The sequence below is a fragment of the Pelodiscus sinensis genome, chromosome 10 (genome assembly GCF_052426305.1).
Source record: "Pelodiscus sinensis isolate ZL-2025 chromosome 10, ASM5242630v1, whole genome shotgun sequence".
NCBI classification, from domain to species: Eukaryota; Metazoa; Chordata; order Testudines; family Trionychidae; genus Pelodiscus; species Pelodiscus sinensis.
This window is the reverse complement of record NC_143061.1, coordinates 11,730,455-11,748,119: the sequence shown is the minus strand read 5'-3', so window position 1 is coordinate 11,748,119 and position 17,665 is coordinate 11,730,455. Positions and strand designations below refer to the sequence as shown.

Sequence of the window (17,665 nt, the reverse complement as noted above, 5' to 3'; positions counted from 1 at the left end):
AATGCACTCATGACACTAGCAGCTCAGAGACAGGCGTTGATCCTGAGAGGGGCCGAGCAATCTCGACTCCCATTGATTGCAATAAGAGATTACAGTGCTTGACATTCTGCAGGAGTTGCTCAGTACCTGGCAGGGCCTGGTTCTGTGATGGGGGCATGCACCCCACACTAGCACTGAAAGGATGGAGGGGAGCCCAAAGCCATACTGTGGCCCCTGAAGTGATGATTAGATCCAGCTGTGAAGAACCAACCTGGATGGCTTCCATCAAGAGAGTGCAGCAAGGCAATAGGGAGAGGGGACCTGGCACAGAGGTAGTTGGGTGTTTCCTTTCTGGGAAAGAAACCACAGAGCAGCCTGCAGAAAGCAGCTTGTACCGTGGAACTATGCCTGAAGGGACAGGAGCGTGGGGGAGGAGACTTCTGAAGACGACCTGGGAACAGAGAGGCTCCTGAGATGGCACGGGACATGCTTTCCAGTAGGGTTGTTAAGAAGCGTGTAATTCGTTAATCGTGTAGTCAACAAAAATTGTGTCGACGACACAACTCATCGATGAGGAATAGCACTGCAAGCACTCAGACCTGGCTCGTGCTGGGTCCGGGAGCTACCGCCATCACGGCTCTGCATGCCAAGGAATTTAGGAGCTTGCACCAGGTCCTGGGAGCTATCCCTGCTGTGGCTCTGCACGCAAAATAATTTAGGAGCCGGCTGGCAGACAGGCTGGCTCAGTCCTGAGAGCTATGTGCATGTTATTGCAGAGCCACAGCGGGGGTAGCTCCGGGGATCCGGCGTGAGCTGGGACCGAGCCAGGCTGCCTGCCCACCAGCTCCTAAATTACTTTGCATGCACAGCTGTAGCAGGGGTAGCTCCCGGTCCCAGTGCAAGCTGGGACTGAGCCAGCCCACTATAAATTTTACTGAGCAGAGCCATGGATTGTGGGGAGGTTGTATTTAGCCAGTAGTATTATTAACTGATAAGCATCCACTTCAGTTCATCATTTAACCGGCTACACTATGACATCCCTACTTTCCAGGCCAGCCAGCAAACCTAAGCGATGAAACTACAGAATTCTGCCTGCAAAAATTAGAAGCTTTTTTTGAAAATCCATCCCAATAATATAGAAAGATGCTCAGCGCTCCCTGTGCAGTACACTCCTCCAGAAAAAATGAAATGGAAACTATTGCAACATACCCAGAAGGTCAGTAAACTGGCACTCTCTTTGGCTTGGGAAGCAGCAGTGAATTCAATACTATTAGACCAGCCACCCCAAATTATGATATCTAGAAGTTGTTGGAAGTTGTGTCTCCAATATGATGGTGTTCTTACCAGTCTGAAGCACAGAAGGAGCGAGGATCTCTGGGGACCCATAGCATGAACCATAACAAAAGAAATATGCAGCCAGATAGAGAAGCTGGCTAATCCAATGGTGTCTGGCATATACCACACCCCAGTTTGTGTAGTCAAGTCCTACTCAAAGACCAGGAAAGTCCAAATGAACCAGATGTATGGCATGGTCTAAGAGCAAAGGGAATGATTTCTCCTTATAGTGCCCCCTGCTGTCTGTGTTTCACAGAGCGCACTCCTCAGTCTCAAGAGAGCCTGCTCAATTAATTCCCCCACCTCCCACACCCCAAGGATATACACCTGCTAAACTGGCATCCACTGCTAAAAGCAGCCACGATGGGAGAAAAGATGCGTAATTAGTATTTTTTAAAAAATATCTTTTAAAATTAGAACTGGAAGGAAAATCAGAACTTTTTGCTGGCCTTAGGCTTGCCAGATGCTTTCACCAAAAATCCCGAAAACGGCAGGAAAAAAATTTGATTGAGCAAAAAAAAAAGGAGGGGGGAACAGGGGGAGACGGACAAAAAGGTCACTGTGCCTTTAAAAATCCACACGCTCTTTGCTTCCTCCCATCCACACCAGACCAGCCAGGGATCCCCACATTCTTCCATCCAAGAAAAACAGAAAATACCAGACATTTTACATGTCCGGTATTTTCTGGGTTTTTTTTTATCAGACAGGGGCCAGAAATAACGGACTGTCCGTGTGAAAACTGGACATCTGGCAACCCTAGCTGGCCTTAGCTGAACTGAGGAATCGCCTCTTCCCCTCCATTTTAAAGGGGGAATCTAGTACCAGATTTCTCATTTTAACTAAGGGCCGTTTATGCCAATCTGGCAGTTTGAAGAAAACTTCTAGTACAGTCTTCCTCAACTAGGACCTAATCAGACTTTCAGGGCGGGGGAGGCGGAGTATGATGAGCCTTCTCATTCACCTTATAGTGCTCCCACAGGCTTCCAATCCCATTCCCTCCGATTTAGCTCAGTTGCTGCTCCATCTACTGGACGGGCAACAAGGCCTAGTGAATGGTATTGCATCCTGGTTCTCAGGGTTACAATGCCAACTAGCACTCTGTGATGCTGAAATTGAGAAATGGTGATCTGAAAGCATTGTGGAAACTAAAATACATACTTTTCAAATGTTAGGCTAGTCCTAGCTTATGGACAGTAATCAATCACGGTAAAATCCCTTTTACTGGAATCAATACATTTAATGGCCCCAGTTCCATCTAGATTACTTGGGAAAGTCATGTTTTTTAAGGAGGCAGTGGCTCTAAGTTTAAAAAAGCAAGTGAGTGAATCCAAAAAGATTGAGAACCCCTGTTCTAGGATGAGAAAATTACATTGGCAGACTGTTTTACAGCCTCTTTACACTGCTAGGACAATGGAAATGTGCCTAGTGTAGAGGAGAACCTGGCCTCTAAGGTTTTTGGTTATAGTGCAGAGGATTAAACTGAAAATTAAATGATGGCAGTAGGAGTGAAACTGTATTAAGATCAAGGGCCACTGTTGTATACATCCCTACTTGTTTATTAAATAGATTTGTCCACCTTTCCTGTGTAGCCAAAGACTACTTGTGGAAAAAGATGCAAGGCTTCCAACTCTCAGTATTTTATCATGAGTCTCGTGATATTTGGGGTTTTTTCTTAAAAGTCCTGGCTCCTTGATTTAGGCGATTATGTGAGAATCTCAGTTTTCCTTTTTTTAACATTATAGGATGTATGGTTTCTGAACACTTGGAATTGGCAATATTGCAGATGATTCAACACATTTTGGTAAAAAGAACAAACCTCAACTCCTAAAACAGCTTCTTTAACCCTCCATCTTTTCAAGGCCTTGAGTAAAGCAAGTTAGGGCATGTCAGCACTAGGGTCAGTATTTTTTTAATTGAAAAACAACATGTGAAATTATTTTCTATTTTGAAAATCAAGCATTTATACAAAAAAAATCAGGTTTTGCTTTCTGGTTCTGCTGGGGGAGGGATGAAATACTTCGACTTAAATAAAAATTTTCCATTAAAAATGTTATTTTAGTCGAAAAGGCAACATTCTTCATGCGGGGGGAGGTTAAATTTTGATGAAAAAACTATGATGAGCTCCAGCCTAAAGCACAACTAAGATAAGTAACTCATTAGAGCTCCACTCTTAGACCTTGTGTAGCATCAGTAACCCTCCTTCTAGGGTGGGATCCAAAAGAGGAGCCTCATCTGCCTCCATACCCTGCCTGCCTCTGGCAGTGAGACCACAAGGGGAGGAAGCTCCGGGCACGACTCCCTCACTTATGGCAGCGTGAGGCCCCATGATTCATAAGTCTTGCCCGACATCTCGTTTCATACTGAAAATGTGGGAGGTGCCTCCCAGGAACAATGAATCTAAATATCTTTCTTCCTGTGTGTCTCCTCACCTGGTAATGAGCCTGGGCTTGCTGTGCTGAATTCAGAGTGACATTGCAAAGTTTACAACACAGCGGCTTACATAGTTCCTCCAGCACAGGATCCTGCTCCACTCCCTTTGCAAACTCCTCCTCTTGTGAGTGCTGCAAGGACGGCCCCAGTCCAAAAGGTTTCTGCGGGGACAGTGGTGAGTTGGCTCTTGGCCTTGCGGCCACTGACATAGGAGGAGATGAAGGCTTCTCAGAGCGAGGAAGAGGAGGATGTCCTTTCTGCTGCAAAAGAATCATTGGCTGAGAGGACTGCGGGCATGTTACTGTTGAAGGAGGAAGGCTCTTCTTCAGCTCTGAACCAGAAAAAAAAAGACATGGGCTCAAATAAACGGCATCCTTTTCACAGTGTGAACGCCCAAGATCGGTGCCAACTTTGCCAGTTTCACTCCAGCTGCTTGGTGTCCCTCCAACAATGCAAAGCAGCCATCAACCCTGTTTAACTAGCCAGTTAAGATGACTTTATAGACTCTGCTTCATTGGAGCGGCGCAAAGCTGCTGCAGTGAGCCTGTAAATCTAGCCCCCGATATTTTATAGGTCAGACGACATTGATTAGAATATGAGGTTTCGCTGTTAATAGAGGCAATGACAGCCTCCTGGAAATTTAAGTGGACTACTAAGAACTCATAATATCTGAGCAGCAAACTAAATGAGAACTCATCAAGCATGGGCTTCCAGATGCAAGAAAATATCATTCTGCCATATTTGTGTTACCGTAGGAGGCTCTGAGCCTACATTTGTTTGCATAGTGGCTCACCATGGAGCTCATGCAGAAGCCCATTGAAACAGTGCTTCCAAGGGCAAACGAGTGCAATATTAGGTCCTTTCCCAAAATCCAAGAAGTGGTGGGCCCAGTGCCAAAGAGTTCACAGTCAAAGACATTTTTGCAATATCTGTTACTTAGTACCTTGTCAATCATTTGGAAGTGGTTGTGTGTGTTGTGAATAGTAAACCCCAGACAAAACCTTTATAGAATGTCGATGCATCAAAATTAACTTTTCTCCAGTAAATGAAAACACTCAGGGAGACTCTGGTGACTTCTGGTTAGAACAAGCTACCAGGAGTCATCTCTTCTGGATTCCACTCCCAGCTCTGCCACTGTCTTGCGATATGACCTTAGACAATTTCTCTGTGCCTTCACTTACTAATGTGGCAGACCCAGGGCAGCTGGCTACAGTAGCTTGGTGGAGGGCAAATATATAGGAAACTGGGTGAATATGTTTCTGTACCCTGAGTGAACTGGCCAGGCACGGCTACCCCATAATCAAGGCGGGAAGGCACCTGGGGCCAATTAAGAGCTTGCCTGAAGCAGCAGGCTAATCAGAGCAAGGATGTTAAATATAAGGTAATTGACTAATCGAATAGTCGATGCATTTTGCATCGACTATTCAATTAGTTGATAGGGCGCCTCCACCCTAGGGCTGTTGCTACACTTCAAAGGCAAAAGCTCCGCGTGCAGCCCGGAGTCAGCAGCATTTCAAAGTAGCAGCACCACACAGAGCCTGGAATAAGCTAGGGAGACCCCAGCTGATCCCGGGCTCCATGTGGTGCTGCCATTTTGAAATACCCCCTCTTCTTCTCCCCCCTTCCCCCTGCTGCCTCTATTTGACAGAGGCAGCTAGGGGGTGGGGAAGCAGCTAGTCGACTATTCCTTCACATCCCTAAATCAGAGCACCTGCAGATAATTAAGTCCTGCTGGGACCAGTTTAAATGGCTTCCCATCAGAAAGGGTAGAAGAAAGGCCAAGGACTGATAATGAGGAGGTGCTCTGAGAATAAGGACTGTGAGTTTGGTAAAGTGCTGTGGAGGAACAGAAAGGATTGCTCAGGTATTAGGGAGTAGGTACTCGGAGGGATTGTTTGGGGAAGTGGCCCAGGGAAAAGCTACAAAGATTGGAAATGGAGAAAACTCTGCTAGTTGCCACTCCCTTAGGATCCATGGGCTGGAACCCAGAATAGGGGGCAGGCCTGGGTTCCTCCCAACCCTCCCCACACCACTACAGTGTTTGTCCCTGTGAGGGAGGGACCAGAACTATGGAGGAGTTTCACCCCAAACTATGTACTAGCCCAGGGCTACTCAACTTTGGAAGCCCTAGGGGCCACAATGATACTCACAGAATATACCAAGGGCCGCAACTTAAGTTGCATATACATGCAAATATATATGCAAATATATGCAAATAGCGTATTTCACACTGACCGGCATGAATACAAAGATTAAGGCAAGACTACACAACATGCAGGCCCCATTTAAGTCATTTCTGCTGATATTAATAAAATGCAATATTTACCCGATTTTCCACCCATATGACAGGACTTTTAATGAGCAATGACAGTCCAGGAATTTGTGGAGCATGTTCCCAGTGGAGGCCATGTTCAAAGGATCTCACCTGTCGGCTGCGTTTTGAGCCCCATGTAAACCCAAACCGCACTGTGGGCTGAAAACAAATGGGCCGCAGGCCACATGTGGCTCCCGGGCCGCAAGTTAAGTAGCCATGTACTAACCTATGATGAGGATAGCTCAGTAGGCTGTGACCTTTGCCTCTAGTTAAAGGGCCAGCGGCTGTGTGGAGGGTCGCAGTGAGCCTCTGAGGCAAACACTAACCACCAGGAAGCACAGGACCCTTGGGACACAGCCAGAGCTTTGCCACAGCAAGTATCTGAATACCTCTTACACTCTTGAACATCAGCGCATGAACAAGACCCTGCCTTCTGTCTATCCCGGGCTTCTCTTAGCATGCCCCTATGTTAAAGCTCATAAGTCATCCCTCTCTCTAGTGTTTGATGGAGAAATTCTTTCTGCCTCTCTTGTGTGTTCCTCCAGCTGTCCAATCATACCCCTGCCACTGCAGATGCTCTGGCTTCATTCTTAATACGTCCCAGATATTTCCATCTTCTCTTCTGGATAACTTTGGCTTTAAAAAGTTGTGGAACTTTGACAAATATCCTCAATTGTTATCATTTCATTCCATGTAATACCTATCCTTTTCCTGAGGCATTTGCTTTTGAAAGCATTTGGATATCGTCTCTGCTGCTGTTGGATTGTACAAAATACAATGCAATATTAAAATTATTTCATATTTTCTTAGGTTTGGGAGATTATCTCCTATTAGCTCTTACCCGTTTTATTTCTCAATCAAATCAAGTCTTAGGAGCACTCTCAAATTTCTAATGAGAAGCTTTAAGTGGCTTAATTAATTGATGTTTGCAAATCGTGCTGAAACCTTGGGATGAACATTGTTAGGTTACTGCAAAGTAGAAGTACTAGTGTCAATCAAGGCAGAGCCACTTTCGTTAAGATTATACAGGTTGAACTTCTCTAGTCTGATACTCTCTGGTCTGACAATATCTGGGGTTTGTCATGATTTTAGTTAGCCAGATGTCCACTTATCATGGGTGTAGCCAAGTTTCTTGCGGTCCCATAAAATTTGTTCACAGCCACCAGTCCTTGCTCTCAGAGCTAAATAACAGCACAGAACACTAACTGACCCATAAATGTCTTCTAAGAGTCCAGTAAGCAGTGGAAGTGTTGGTAATGCTGCTAGACAATATCGACCTATGGTCAATGGCAAATTTTCCATGGTCTGGCAAATTCTCTGTTTGGCACCAGTCAGGTCCTGAGGGTGCTGGACTAGAAAGGTTCAACCTGTATTAGCTTCTCATTATATCCTCGCTTAACAATAAAAAGAATTTGATATCTTGGCCATTGCAAATCGTATCAAGCTAAAATTCCATTCTGGGGTGCCAAATTTGTGCTACATTTAAGCAAAAGTGATTTAGTACATGGACTAACCTTTACTTTTCAAAACAGACAATCCTAAATTTATTTTGCTGATAACATTTTCAAAAGTATCCTAGGTGCCTAAGTCCCATTTTGAAACATGACTTAGGATCTGGGCTTAAGAACCAGAGAGGTATTAATACCTTTGAGGATACTATCCTGAAGACCAGATTTCAAAGATATTTAGGCACCTAATGATGCACATGAAGGCCTCATAGGATTTCTAAAAGCACCTAAGGAAATTAGGTACTGACCTCCTGCTTAAAACAATATAAAGTCAGCATCTAACCTGCTTAGACACTTCTGAAAATCCCCTGAGGCATCTATCTGCATCTGTAGGTGCCTAAATTAGGGATGTAAAATCCCATTTAATTGGTCAACCGGTTAAACATGATGTTGAACCAATTAAAAAGGGGATAGGCAGGAGGGCTGCTCTGGCCCAGCTGGACCGAAGCCACCCCTCAGCCCACCGCGGCAGGGCTGGAGCAGTCTCCTACTCCCGCTGCCTCAGGAAGGGGTTGCTCCAGCCCAGCCGAAGCAGCCCATGCCTACAGCTCCCCCAGGCTTGCCGTGGACAGTGGCTGCTCCAGGCAGCCAGAGCAGCCCCTGTCCACAGTGGGCCTAGTGGAGCTAGAACAGCCCCCTGCTGCAGCAGGCGGGGAGCTGCTCCAGCCCCCAACAGTTAACCTTTCACATCCCTAGCCTAAATACTTTTCAAATTCTAGCCTGTGGGAATCTTATGTCTTACGGAAAGTGAATGGTTCCTAGGACTGAAGTCTAAGTCGCTTTTGAAAATGGGATTTAGACGCCTGACCCATGAAGGCACTTTTGAAAATGTTATCCCTATGCATTTTTGTTGTTGCTTTTGCACACAGACTTCAGTCCTGCAACAGGATTCTTGTAAGAAGATCCCTGGGCCTATAAAGGAACCAGCTGTATAACCAAAGCTCAAGTTCCATTCAGCAATATTGCTTTAAAGTTTTTTGAGTATTTCTAGGCAGTGGTCCCCAACGCGGTGCCCGTGGGCGCCATGGCACCTGCCGGGGCATTTATGCGCACCCGCCTACCGCCACCCCCAGGAGCACGGCGCATGCGCAGCCCCACCCCCGGGCACCCAGCACATGTGCGGCCCCCAACCCGGGCGCGCGGCACATCCCGGTGCTGGCCCTGGGGGCACAGTGCATGCGCAGCCGCGGCGCATGTGCGACCCCGAGGCATGCAGCACATGCGCAGCCCCCCGGGCGCGTGGCGCTTGCACAGCCCCGTCCCTGCTCCCAGGCGGTCCGGCAGCCCCGCATGGCACCCGCTACCCAAAAAGGTTGGGGATCACTGTTCTAGGGACTAACGGAGGGAAAAACATAAATGAACCACACATATACACCTCTTTGGAAATGGGTAGAAAATAAAGTTCTTTGAATGTTTTAGTTCTGCAGATCTAAACAAACTCAAAGAACTTCACGAAAATTAACAACTGAAACATATTTGAGATTGATCAATGTAGATGCTAAAGAGGAAATAAGGGAATGGATGGAAAAGTAGCAATTAGAGGGAACAGGTTGTTCTAAAAGACACCAAGAGGGAAGTGTGATGGGTTGGATCACAGAAGTCCCTTTGGGGTTGTCCCCCAAAATGCTGACTAAGCCCCTGATGCCTGCCTTCCTGCCCTGTAAGGCTCCTCGCCTTCCTGTCCTGCTGGGTCAGAAGCTCTGGTCTCTCTGGTCCAGGCTCAGAGTTGGGGTGAGCAGAGCAACACAGAGGATATGTCTGGACTACATGGCTCTGTCGCCAGAGCCATGTAGATTAGTTTACTAGACATACCCAAATGAAGCCACAATTTAAATAATCGCTGCTTCATTTAAATTAAAATGGCTGCTGCGCTGCGCTGATCAGCTGTTTGTCGGCTCAGCGCTGTAGTCTGGACGCTCCGCGGTTGTCATCAAAGGCATTTGTCGATCTCCCCGGTATGCCTCGAGGGAGGAAGAGGAGGAGGGGAGAGCCGGCCACCGGAAGCAGCACTGGACAGGGGAATCGGGGCAGGCTGGGGAGATTGAGAGGCTGGTAGAAGCAGGGCTGCTGGGGGGCGCAAAGTCGGGGGCAGGGAGCTGGCTGGGGAAGATGGGGGGGGGGAGAAGCGGCCGCCGGAAGGAGGGCTGGACGTAGGAAGCGGGGCTGGCCAAGGGAGATTGGGAGGAGAAGCGGGGGAGTACTGGCTGCCCGGGAGGGGGTTGGGGGAAGTGGGGCTGGCCAGAGGCGCAGCGCAGGGAGCGGGGGGGGGGGAATGAATTGGCCTGCAGGGAGCAGGACTGACCCAGCCATATGTTACGTAGATCTCGGGGCACTGCCCCCCTTCCCCACAAAGCACGAGTTAGTCCGGCCCCGGGATTCTATTGTTCCTCCCCCCCCCACACTCACACACCCTCGAGTAGTTGCGAACTGTCTGGCTGGTAGACACACTCATGCAGCCTGAGCAAATTTACCAGCCAGGCAGCTCGAAACTACAAACTGATACATCTAGTAATAATACAACTTACCTAAAGAGAAAATACCAGACATGTTATAGGTCTGGTATTTTCTCAGTTTGTTTTTATGTGTTTATATTTTTGGGCTGCAAAAAACAGTACTGAAAAAAAAGTAAAAAGTTTGGGAAACCCTGGTCTAACCAGCTTTCTGGCTGTCTTACAGTCCATATATCCAATCCATATTCCTTAACTTGCTGGCAAGAATATTGTGGATGACCATATCAAAAGCTTTACTAAAGCTGGCACTGGGGGTTTTGGGAGGACCAGAAACAATTTATTTGAATATTCATCATTTGATTAATGAATATGCAAATATGCAAATGAACGTTACCAGTCCTCCAAAAGTTAGTGAATGGATTTACTGGTCCCCATGTCAAAAAGTTTGGGAACCCCTGACATAGGTGATAAAGAGGCCTTTGAAGGATAAAGCATTTCAAATCTCTTCACCATGGACTGACTCCTTTCTGCAGAGCAGCTCCAGACATTCTGCCTATGTTCCTTAGCTGTCAAAGCAGCAAACATGGTCACTCATATCAAAAGATGTGAAGAAATCCACCACAACCAAAATGACAAACTGACTGTAGCGCCCCCTTTCCACCCGGTTACCTTCTTTAATGCCAATCTGCTTACAGGTTTTGATGGACAGGTCTGGGTTCTTCTGGATCCTGCCACCCACTCAGTAGGGTGTATCCTCTTTATTTTTCCCTATGAATTTATTTGGCGGTGCCTACACCCCCCTCACTCCTTCCTGGCATGGTCACTAGGGCAGCTTGGGAGGAAAATTCTAACCACAGGGTAATCCCCACTTACTTGCCAGATAGTTGAAGACTTCCAAGAAATAACACAAACACATACAATATATTCAACACAATAATTACATTAAACAGGAGTTAAATATAACATAACTGGGTAAAACACTATTTTTAGGTTCACGGGTGCCCATGCTACTAATACCTGTGACTTGCTCCCATCACATGACTTGATGTAGCAAATGTAAGATTAGTGTCCCGTTGGTACGCGTCCTTCGTTGGAGCTCTTGACCTATGACCACAAAATTCTTCTCTGCAGCGGTTTAGCAGTGTGGCTGACTGGGTTCAGTACAGCCCAAAGGACTCACAAGCGGGAAAGGTAGTAAATCCCTCCACAGGTTTAATATGCAGCAGGTTATAAAATCCCCAAACCCTTACTCCCTGGCTTGAGGACACAGTTCCGGGAGTCCCCAAAACAAATTCCAAACTGACTGACTAAAAGATGGTGCACTCACAAACTCCATGAACGATCCTCAGGTTCAGAGATGACGCCGGACTCCTCAGTCACTGCAGAGGGCTAATGTCTGCTAGCAAGGATCCTCTTCAGATGGGAATCAGGCTGCTTCGGTGCCAGGATTTCCCCTCACCACAAAGGGGTGCAGGGCTCAAGGGGCAGATTACACAACTGTACTAAAATCCAAACTGTAGTCTCCTAGCCCAGCGTCCAGACACACACACACAGCAGGCCACAAACCTGAACTAGCAGACAGAGCAGAGCTGACCATGTGCTGACTGGTCTCACCTAGGGAGCTGGGGGCTAACTCAGCCTGGCTGGGGAAGTTTCCCATCAAATTCTGCAAACTGGGAATCAGGAGTGGAGAAAGGAAAAGCCCAGCTGAAGGATCTTGCTTTTGGGTCCCTAGAGGCCAGTTCTCAGGAGGAACCCTGCATGCAGGCCTGGGGCTTACCAGCTCCCCACACAGCCAGCCCTGCCCTTGCCCTGGCTGGCTGCAGACTTCCTCCAAAAAAATGGCTTCTCCCCTCTCCTGAACTCTCCAGGAGGGGCATCTCACTTCCTATTGGTTGCTGGCAAACTCTGAGCTTGCCTTGGCTCCCCCTCCCTACCAGGGACAGTGTGCCTCTCCCTGAACTGCCAGCAGACAGAGCCCCAGGAATCTAGGTAATCTCCTTGGGGGCTACATGACCGTAGTTTAAAACCAGTAGGAGGTAATTCATGAGCCTGAAAAATACCTAAAATGAGAACTATCCAGGATTCCACTAATGTCCAAATACTCCTGGACTTATATTAAGCACAGCTTTCTCAAACTTGTTCCCAGAAAAGGTGGAATATGACACCTGGCAAGCACCGTTAAACCACAGTGGTCTCCATATTCAGGAAACGGAGATGCTACAGCAAGGGGAAAGGCAGTCTGGGTATCACCCAGCACCAATAGAGAGATCACAGAAAAGCCACAGGGTTCAATAGCTTCCAAGGCCATGAATCTGTAGCACTGGTACAGCGTCTGTATTGGTATAGATAAGGTGATGGTTGAACTACCCAACAGAGATGACCCACACATAAAGATGTAGTCTACCATTTGTGGGTGTGCTCTTTGACCTTATAGGCAAAACCCAGGAAGTGAAATCCTTGCCTCATTAAAGTCAAAGGCAAAACTTCCATCAATTTTAATTACATCAGAATTTCTCCCAGGGAGTCCTGTCACTTCCACTCAAAGGAGCATTTGAACGTGGACTGTCTTAAGAAACAGACCAATTTTTATATTATCATATTGACACTGCAAGCAAATAATAATCAAATTATAGTATTAAAATGTGATTGGTAAAACAATGTCAGTACAAGTCAGTGCAATGTCAGTACAATGCCTTAATATAACATCCGCTCATATGAAATGTCTGTAACAGCAATGACTTCAGGAAATGGAAGAAAATCATATCACTGTTAAGTCAATGAAAATGATAAATACATCATGCTTTGAAGTCTCGGCTCAGGAATGTTTTGCTCCAGGAATAAAGATTGCTCAGAGCTCACAGAACTGAAGATTCATTAACATTTCATCCCTTCTCAGCACAGTGTCTGAATTTTAATATAATTGCACCCAAAACTATGTTAAGAGAACTGTAAGGAAATTACACAATTAAGGTTGCTCTTACAGCCTTAACATTGCCCTTTGGTTTGTATCCTTTTACAGCACAATCTTGAATTATATGACATTTTGTTTCAGAATAATACAGTATACTACCATAAAATGTTCTGTACAGTCTTAGGAGTAGATTATGACCCTTTATGCACAGCTATTACTCACATGAGTGTTGCTTCTCATTTTTAAAATTTGTTTATATTTACTCTTTTCATTATCTCAATGATAAGAACAATCCTTATTGTTTGAGGGCACAGTCCTGCAAAGGCTAGGTCTACACTGCAATGTTAAATTGGAAAAAGAAATGTAATTTGCGGTATGTAAATTGTGTATCTTTTTCTGATTTACTTTTGAAAGAGGCTCTTTTGAAATTTGGCACGTCTTCACAGCGCCAAATGTTGAAAGAAAGTGCTCTTTCGACACATCCCTTATTGCATGTAGAACGAGGTTTACAGGGATGACAAAAGAGCACGTCTGCTTTTTCATTCCTTGGACATAGCGTTGCTTTTCCGGGATACCTCTGGTATCCCAAAAAAAGCAATGCAGTCTAGACATAGCCAAAGTGTTGCACACTGGTTTTAATTTTATAAATAAATTCTTCTCTCTATAAATATCTTAATAATTGAGTCAAAAAATATGTACTATATTTTTTTCTAACCACCAGTATAGTTTACCATGGTTTCAGCTCAGGGTTTAATTATATTAACTCTGGGACAAATACAGCCCCTCCTTGCTCATATTTAATAGTACTGTACTCAGCAGTTATTCCCATTAATTTCAATGGAATGACAGGTGGAACAAAGAGTTATTCATTTGTGATCAATGGTATCACAATTTGGACCAATAAATTAATGTAGTTTCACATTTAGGTACCTGGACCTGCCAACAAATTTGTATTAATACTTTGTTATACATAATAGGCTGATTTTCATTTGCAGTGAAAGCACTTAACACCATTCTGGCAATGAAAAGTGACCTTACATTAGATGTAAATATAGTTTACCCTCACTTTAAGCCTACTTTACATAGCAAGCACAATCTAAAGTAGCTTTAGAGTAAATGAGAAGCAAGCCCTATCTGCTGTGTCTTGTGAAAGAAGTGTTATTACTTTCATGAACTCTGGCTATCATACACAGTATTACAATGTGTAGGAAAAAATATGACATGACCTTATTTGAGAAACAGTATGTAATTAACTTTAAGCATGATTCTAATTTCATAGAATCATAGAATCATAGAATCAATTTAAGCCCATTGCTTCTTGTCCTATCACCAGAGTTCAAGGAGTATAATTTTTCTTCCTTCTCCTTATAGATACTTTCCTTTTAGATACTTGAAAACTACTATCATGACCCCTCTCAGTCTTCTCTTTTCCAAACTAAACAAACCCAGTTCTTTCAGTCTTCCCTCGTAGGTCATGTTTTCTATATCGTTTTGGCTGCTCTTCTCTGGACCTTCTCCAGTTTCTCCAGGTTTTTCTTGAAATGTGGTGCCCAGAACTGGACTTAATACTTCAGTTGAGGCCTAATCAATGCAAAGTGATGCCTGCATAACCCTACTTGTCATGCTCTTCCAGCATGACTGTAAATCATTAATAACTACTCTCTGAGAACAGTTATCCAGCCAGTTATGCACCCACCTTATAGTAGCCCCATCTAGGTTGTATTTCCCTAGTTTATTGATATGAAGATAATGTGAGACCGTATCAAATGCCTTACTAAAGTCTAGGCATACCACATTCACTGCTTTCCCCTTATCCACAGGACTTGTTATCCTATCAAAGAAAGCTATCAGGTTGGTTTGACATGATTTGTTCTTTATAAATCCATGCTGGCTGTTACCTATCACTTTATTATCTTCCAGATGTTTGCAGGTGAATTCCTTAATTATTTGTTCCATTCTCTTTCCTGGCACAGAAGTTAAGCTGACTGGTCTGTAGTTTCCTGGACTGTTCTTATTTCAGTTTGTATAGATGGGCACTATATTTGCCCTTTTCCAGTCCTCTGAAATCTCTCTCGACTTCTATGATTTTTCAAAGATGATAGCTAAAGGCTCAGATACCTCCTCCATCAATTCCTTGAGTATTCTAGGATGCATTACATCAGGCTCTGGTTACTTGAAGACATCTAACTTTTCTAAGTAATTTTTAACTTTTTTTTTAACTACTAAATCTACCCCCATTTCCACTAGCATTCACTATGTTAGTCATCCCATCACCATCAATCTTCCTGGTAAAAACTGAAATAAAGAAGTTGTTAAGCACTTCTGCCATTTCCAAGTTTACTGTTATTGTTTTTCCCTCCTCCCTGAGTAGTGGACCTACCCTGTCCTCGGTCTTCTTCTTGTTTCTAATATATTTGTAGACTCTTTTCTTGTTACCCTTTATGTCTCTAGCTAGATTGAGCTCGTTTTGTGCCTTTGCCTTTCTAATCTTGCCCCTGCATACTTGTGTTACTTGCTTACATGCATCTTTTGTAATTTGACCTAGATTACACTTTTTATACAACTCCTTTTTGATTTTTAGATCTTGTAAGAAAAATCATACTCTGCCCTATTTCAATAAGGGCTCAGTTGAGCCTTGAAAACAACCTGGAGTGGAAAGCTTGGAGCTGCAGGTCCCCAGGAAGACAGAATGCCTCATGGGTCACAGTCATGCCCATTGCTACACATAATTATGGGCTGCAGTATTCTTCCTCCTGTATGTGCCACAGGACAATGTAGAGGGGTAAGCCCACCTAGAGTGCTGTGACCCCTGAAAGTATGGTAGGAGCTGGCCCTGCACTTCCCTGAACACAGGGATCACAACTGTACCTAGCCTTTGTTTGTGCCATGTTCACTCCTGCTATCTCAGGCACAGTCTAGGCCCTAAAGCTGTTCACTGCAAAGTTAAGTTTGTCAAGCACATACATACAAGCACAGCTTTCTTTAACTACAAATGTTATCATCATAGTGGGAAAATTCCTTATGAAGTGTTCTCTGCAAAGACAGAGTGCAATTTTTATAAAGGCTATAGCTTAGCTAAACCAAATTTCTGTGCCAAGTTTTCCTGACTGTGTCCAGCTGCTTCAGTGATGGAGTTATTCAGACAGTCACTATTTAGGTTTCAGAGGTAGCTCTGTTAGTCTGTTTCAGCAAAACCAACAAGGAGTCCAATGGCACCTTAAAGACTAATAATTTTATTACGGCACAAGCTTTCATTAATTCAAGGGAGAATGAGAGTTACACTCATGAAAGCTTATGCCATAATAAAATTGTTAGTCCTTAAGGTGCCAGTAAACTTATTATTGTAGTCACTATTAATTCATTTTTAAAATTAGAAAGTATTTTTTCTCCAGGCTCCTCCTACTCCAGAATGAATGTACTTGTGTAACCCTTACTTTCCCTTTCTCAGTGCCTCTGTGTTGCACTTGTCTTTACTTGAAACTTTCTCAATACTTTCACCTTTGGTCAGAGACCAAGCCTGACAAATCTCAGCCTGGAAAATGAAGGTTTCATACAGTACTAAGTGACTGAACACAGGGCATTAGAATGGAAACATACTGCATGCAACTTTCATTACAGTGATCACTGACACTAGACTACTGTAGATGCAAAACAGGCAACCCTAAGGGCAAGGGGACAGTTACCTAATACATTATTATAGCACTATGCATCCTGATGTAAAAACTGACATTGTAGAAAAATTATTTATGCAACATTGGAGGCTTTACAACCCCCAGGATTTAGATTATAATCAAAATCACATGAATCTGTAATTACTTTTAATGGTCTTCAAGAGAGAATTCAAGATGTCAAGGTGCGATTTGGGAAACATACACGCAAAAACAAAGCATCCAAAAAAGAATGCAATAGTCAGACATTGTAAATATACATGCAATGTAAAATACTCACATGCAAAACAGACATGTAAAATCCCACAGACTAACACGTGGAACACGCACATAACACTGCTTGTGGTTCATTTATCTCCCTATTGTTGCCCGTACCCGAATAAATGCATCCACACAAGTCTAATGCACTTACTAGAATCCCCTGATCCTGGGAAGAGGGGTTCAGAGAAGCAATCTGCAGGCAATCCCTTGTACCTGGAGTTGTCCAGCCCTGCACATCCCCAGCTGATATCTTCACCTCGTCCTTTCTTCCTTTTTCATGACAACTTAAGTCGGGTTACACCAGGTCTGAGGGGCCGGCATTCGGAAAAGTCAGTACAACCGGACACAGATGGAAACAGCTGCAGGAAGTGACTGCAGAACCGGGGGGAGGAATAGGGGAGGAGACTCGGGGAAACTGCCTCTCGCATCTCTGCCAAGGCGCATGAGCCTCAGCGCTTCCCTCCGGAGAGGCGTAAATAGAGCTGCTGCAAGTGTCCGAAGCGAGGCGTCCGATCGCCCCGGCAGGACCAGAGCGGGCAGATCTGCGCCAGGCAATAGGACCTCGCCAGGATTTGTACAGCTTGTGGTGCCCGCAAAGCACGCTGGCTTGGCACGGAGTTAGCAGGAGAGTAATTGGAGAGAGGAGGGGCTGGGGAAATGATAAGGGAGAGACCGGGAGGGGGGCCGTTCACTAGGGGAGGAGATGAAGAGAAGGGGCTGAATGGGGAGCCCCTAATGTGGGGGAGTCATTAGCGCAGCCATGGAGGTGGGGGTGGGCTTGGAATTGTGAGTGAAGGGCATTGAGC

The 17,665-nt window shown here is 45.0% G+C and overlaps 1 protein-coding gene across 1 annotated transcript in view; it reads right to left on the bottom strand.

Annotated features, from left to right (window-relative positions):
- The window catches only part of ZMAT3 (zinc finger matrin-type 3), a 29,996-nt gene extending 12,760 nt beyond the window's left edge, over positions 1-17,236 (bottom strand). The window contains exons 1-2 of the mRNA XM_006138508.5: positions 17,011-17,236; positions 3,744-4,075 (exon numbers count right to left, since the gene is read on the bottom strand). Coding sequence (XP_006138570.3) covers positions 3,744-4,019 — 276 coding nt within the window. The 5' untranslated portion in view covers positions 4,020-4,075; positions 17,011-17,236. The remainder of the gene's footprint in view (positions 1-3,743; positions 4,076-17,010) is intronic.
- Positions 17,237-17,665: the final 429 nt, after the last annotated feature.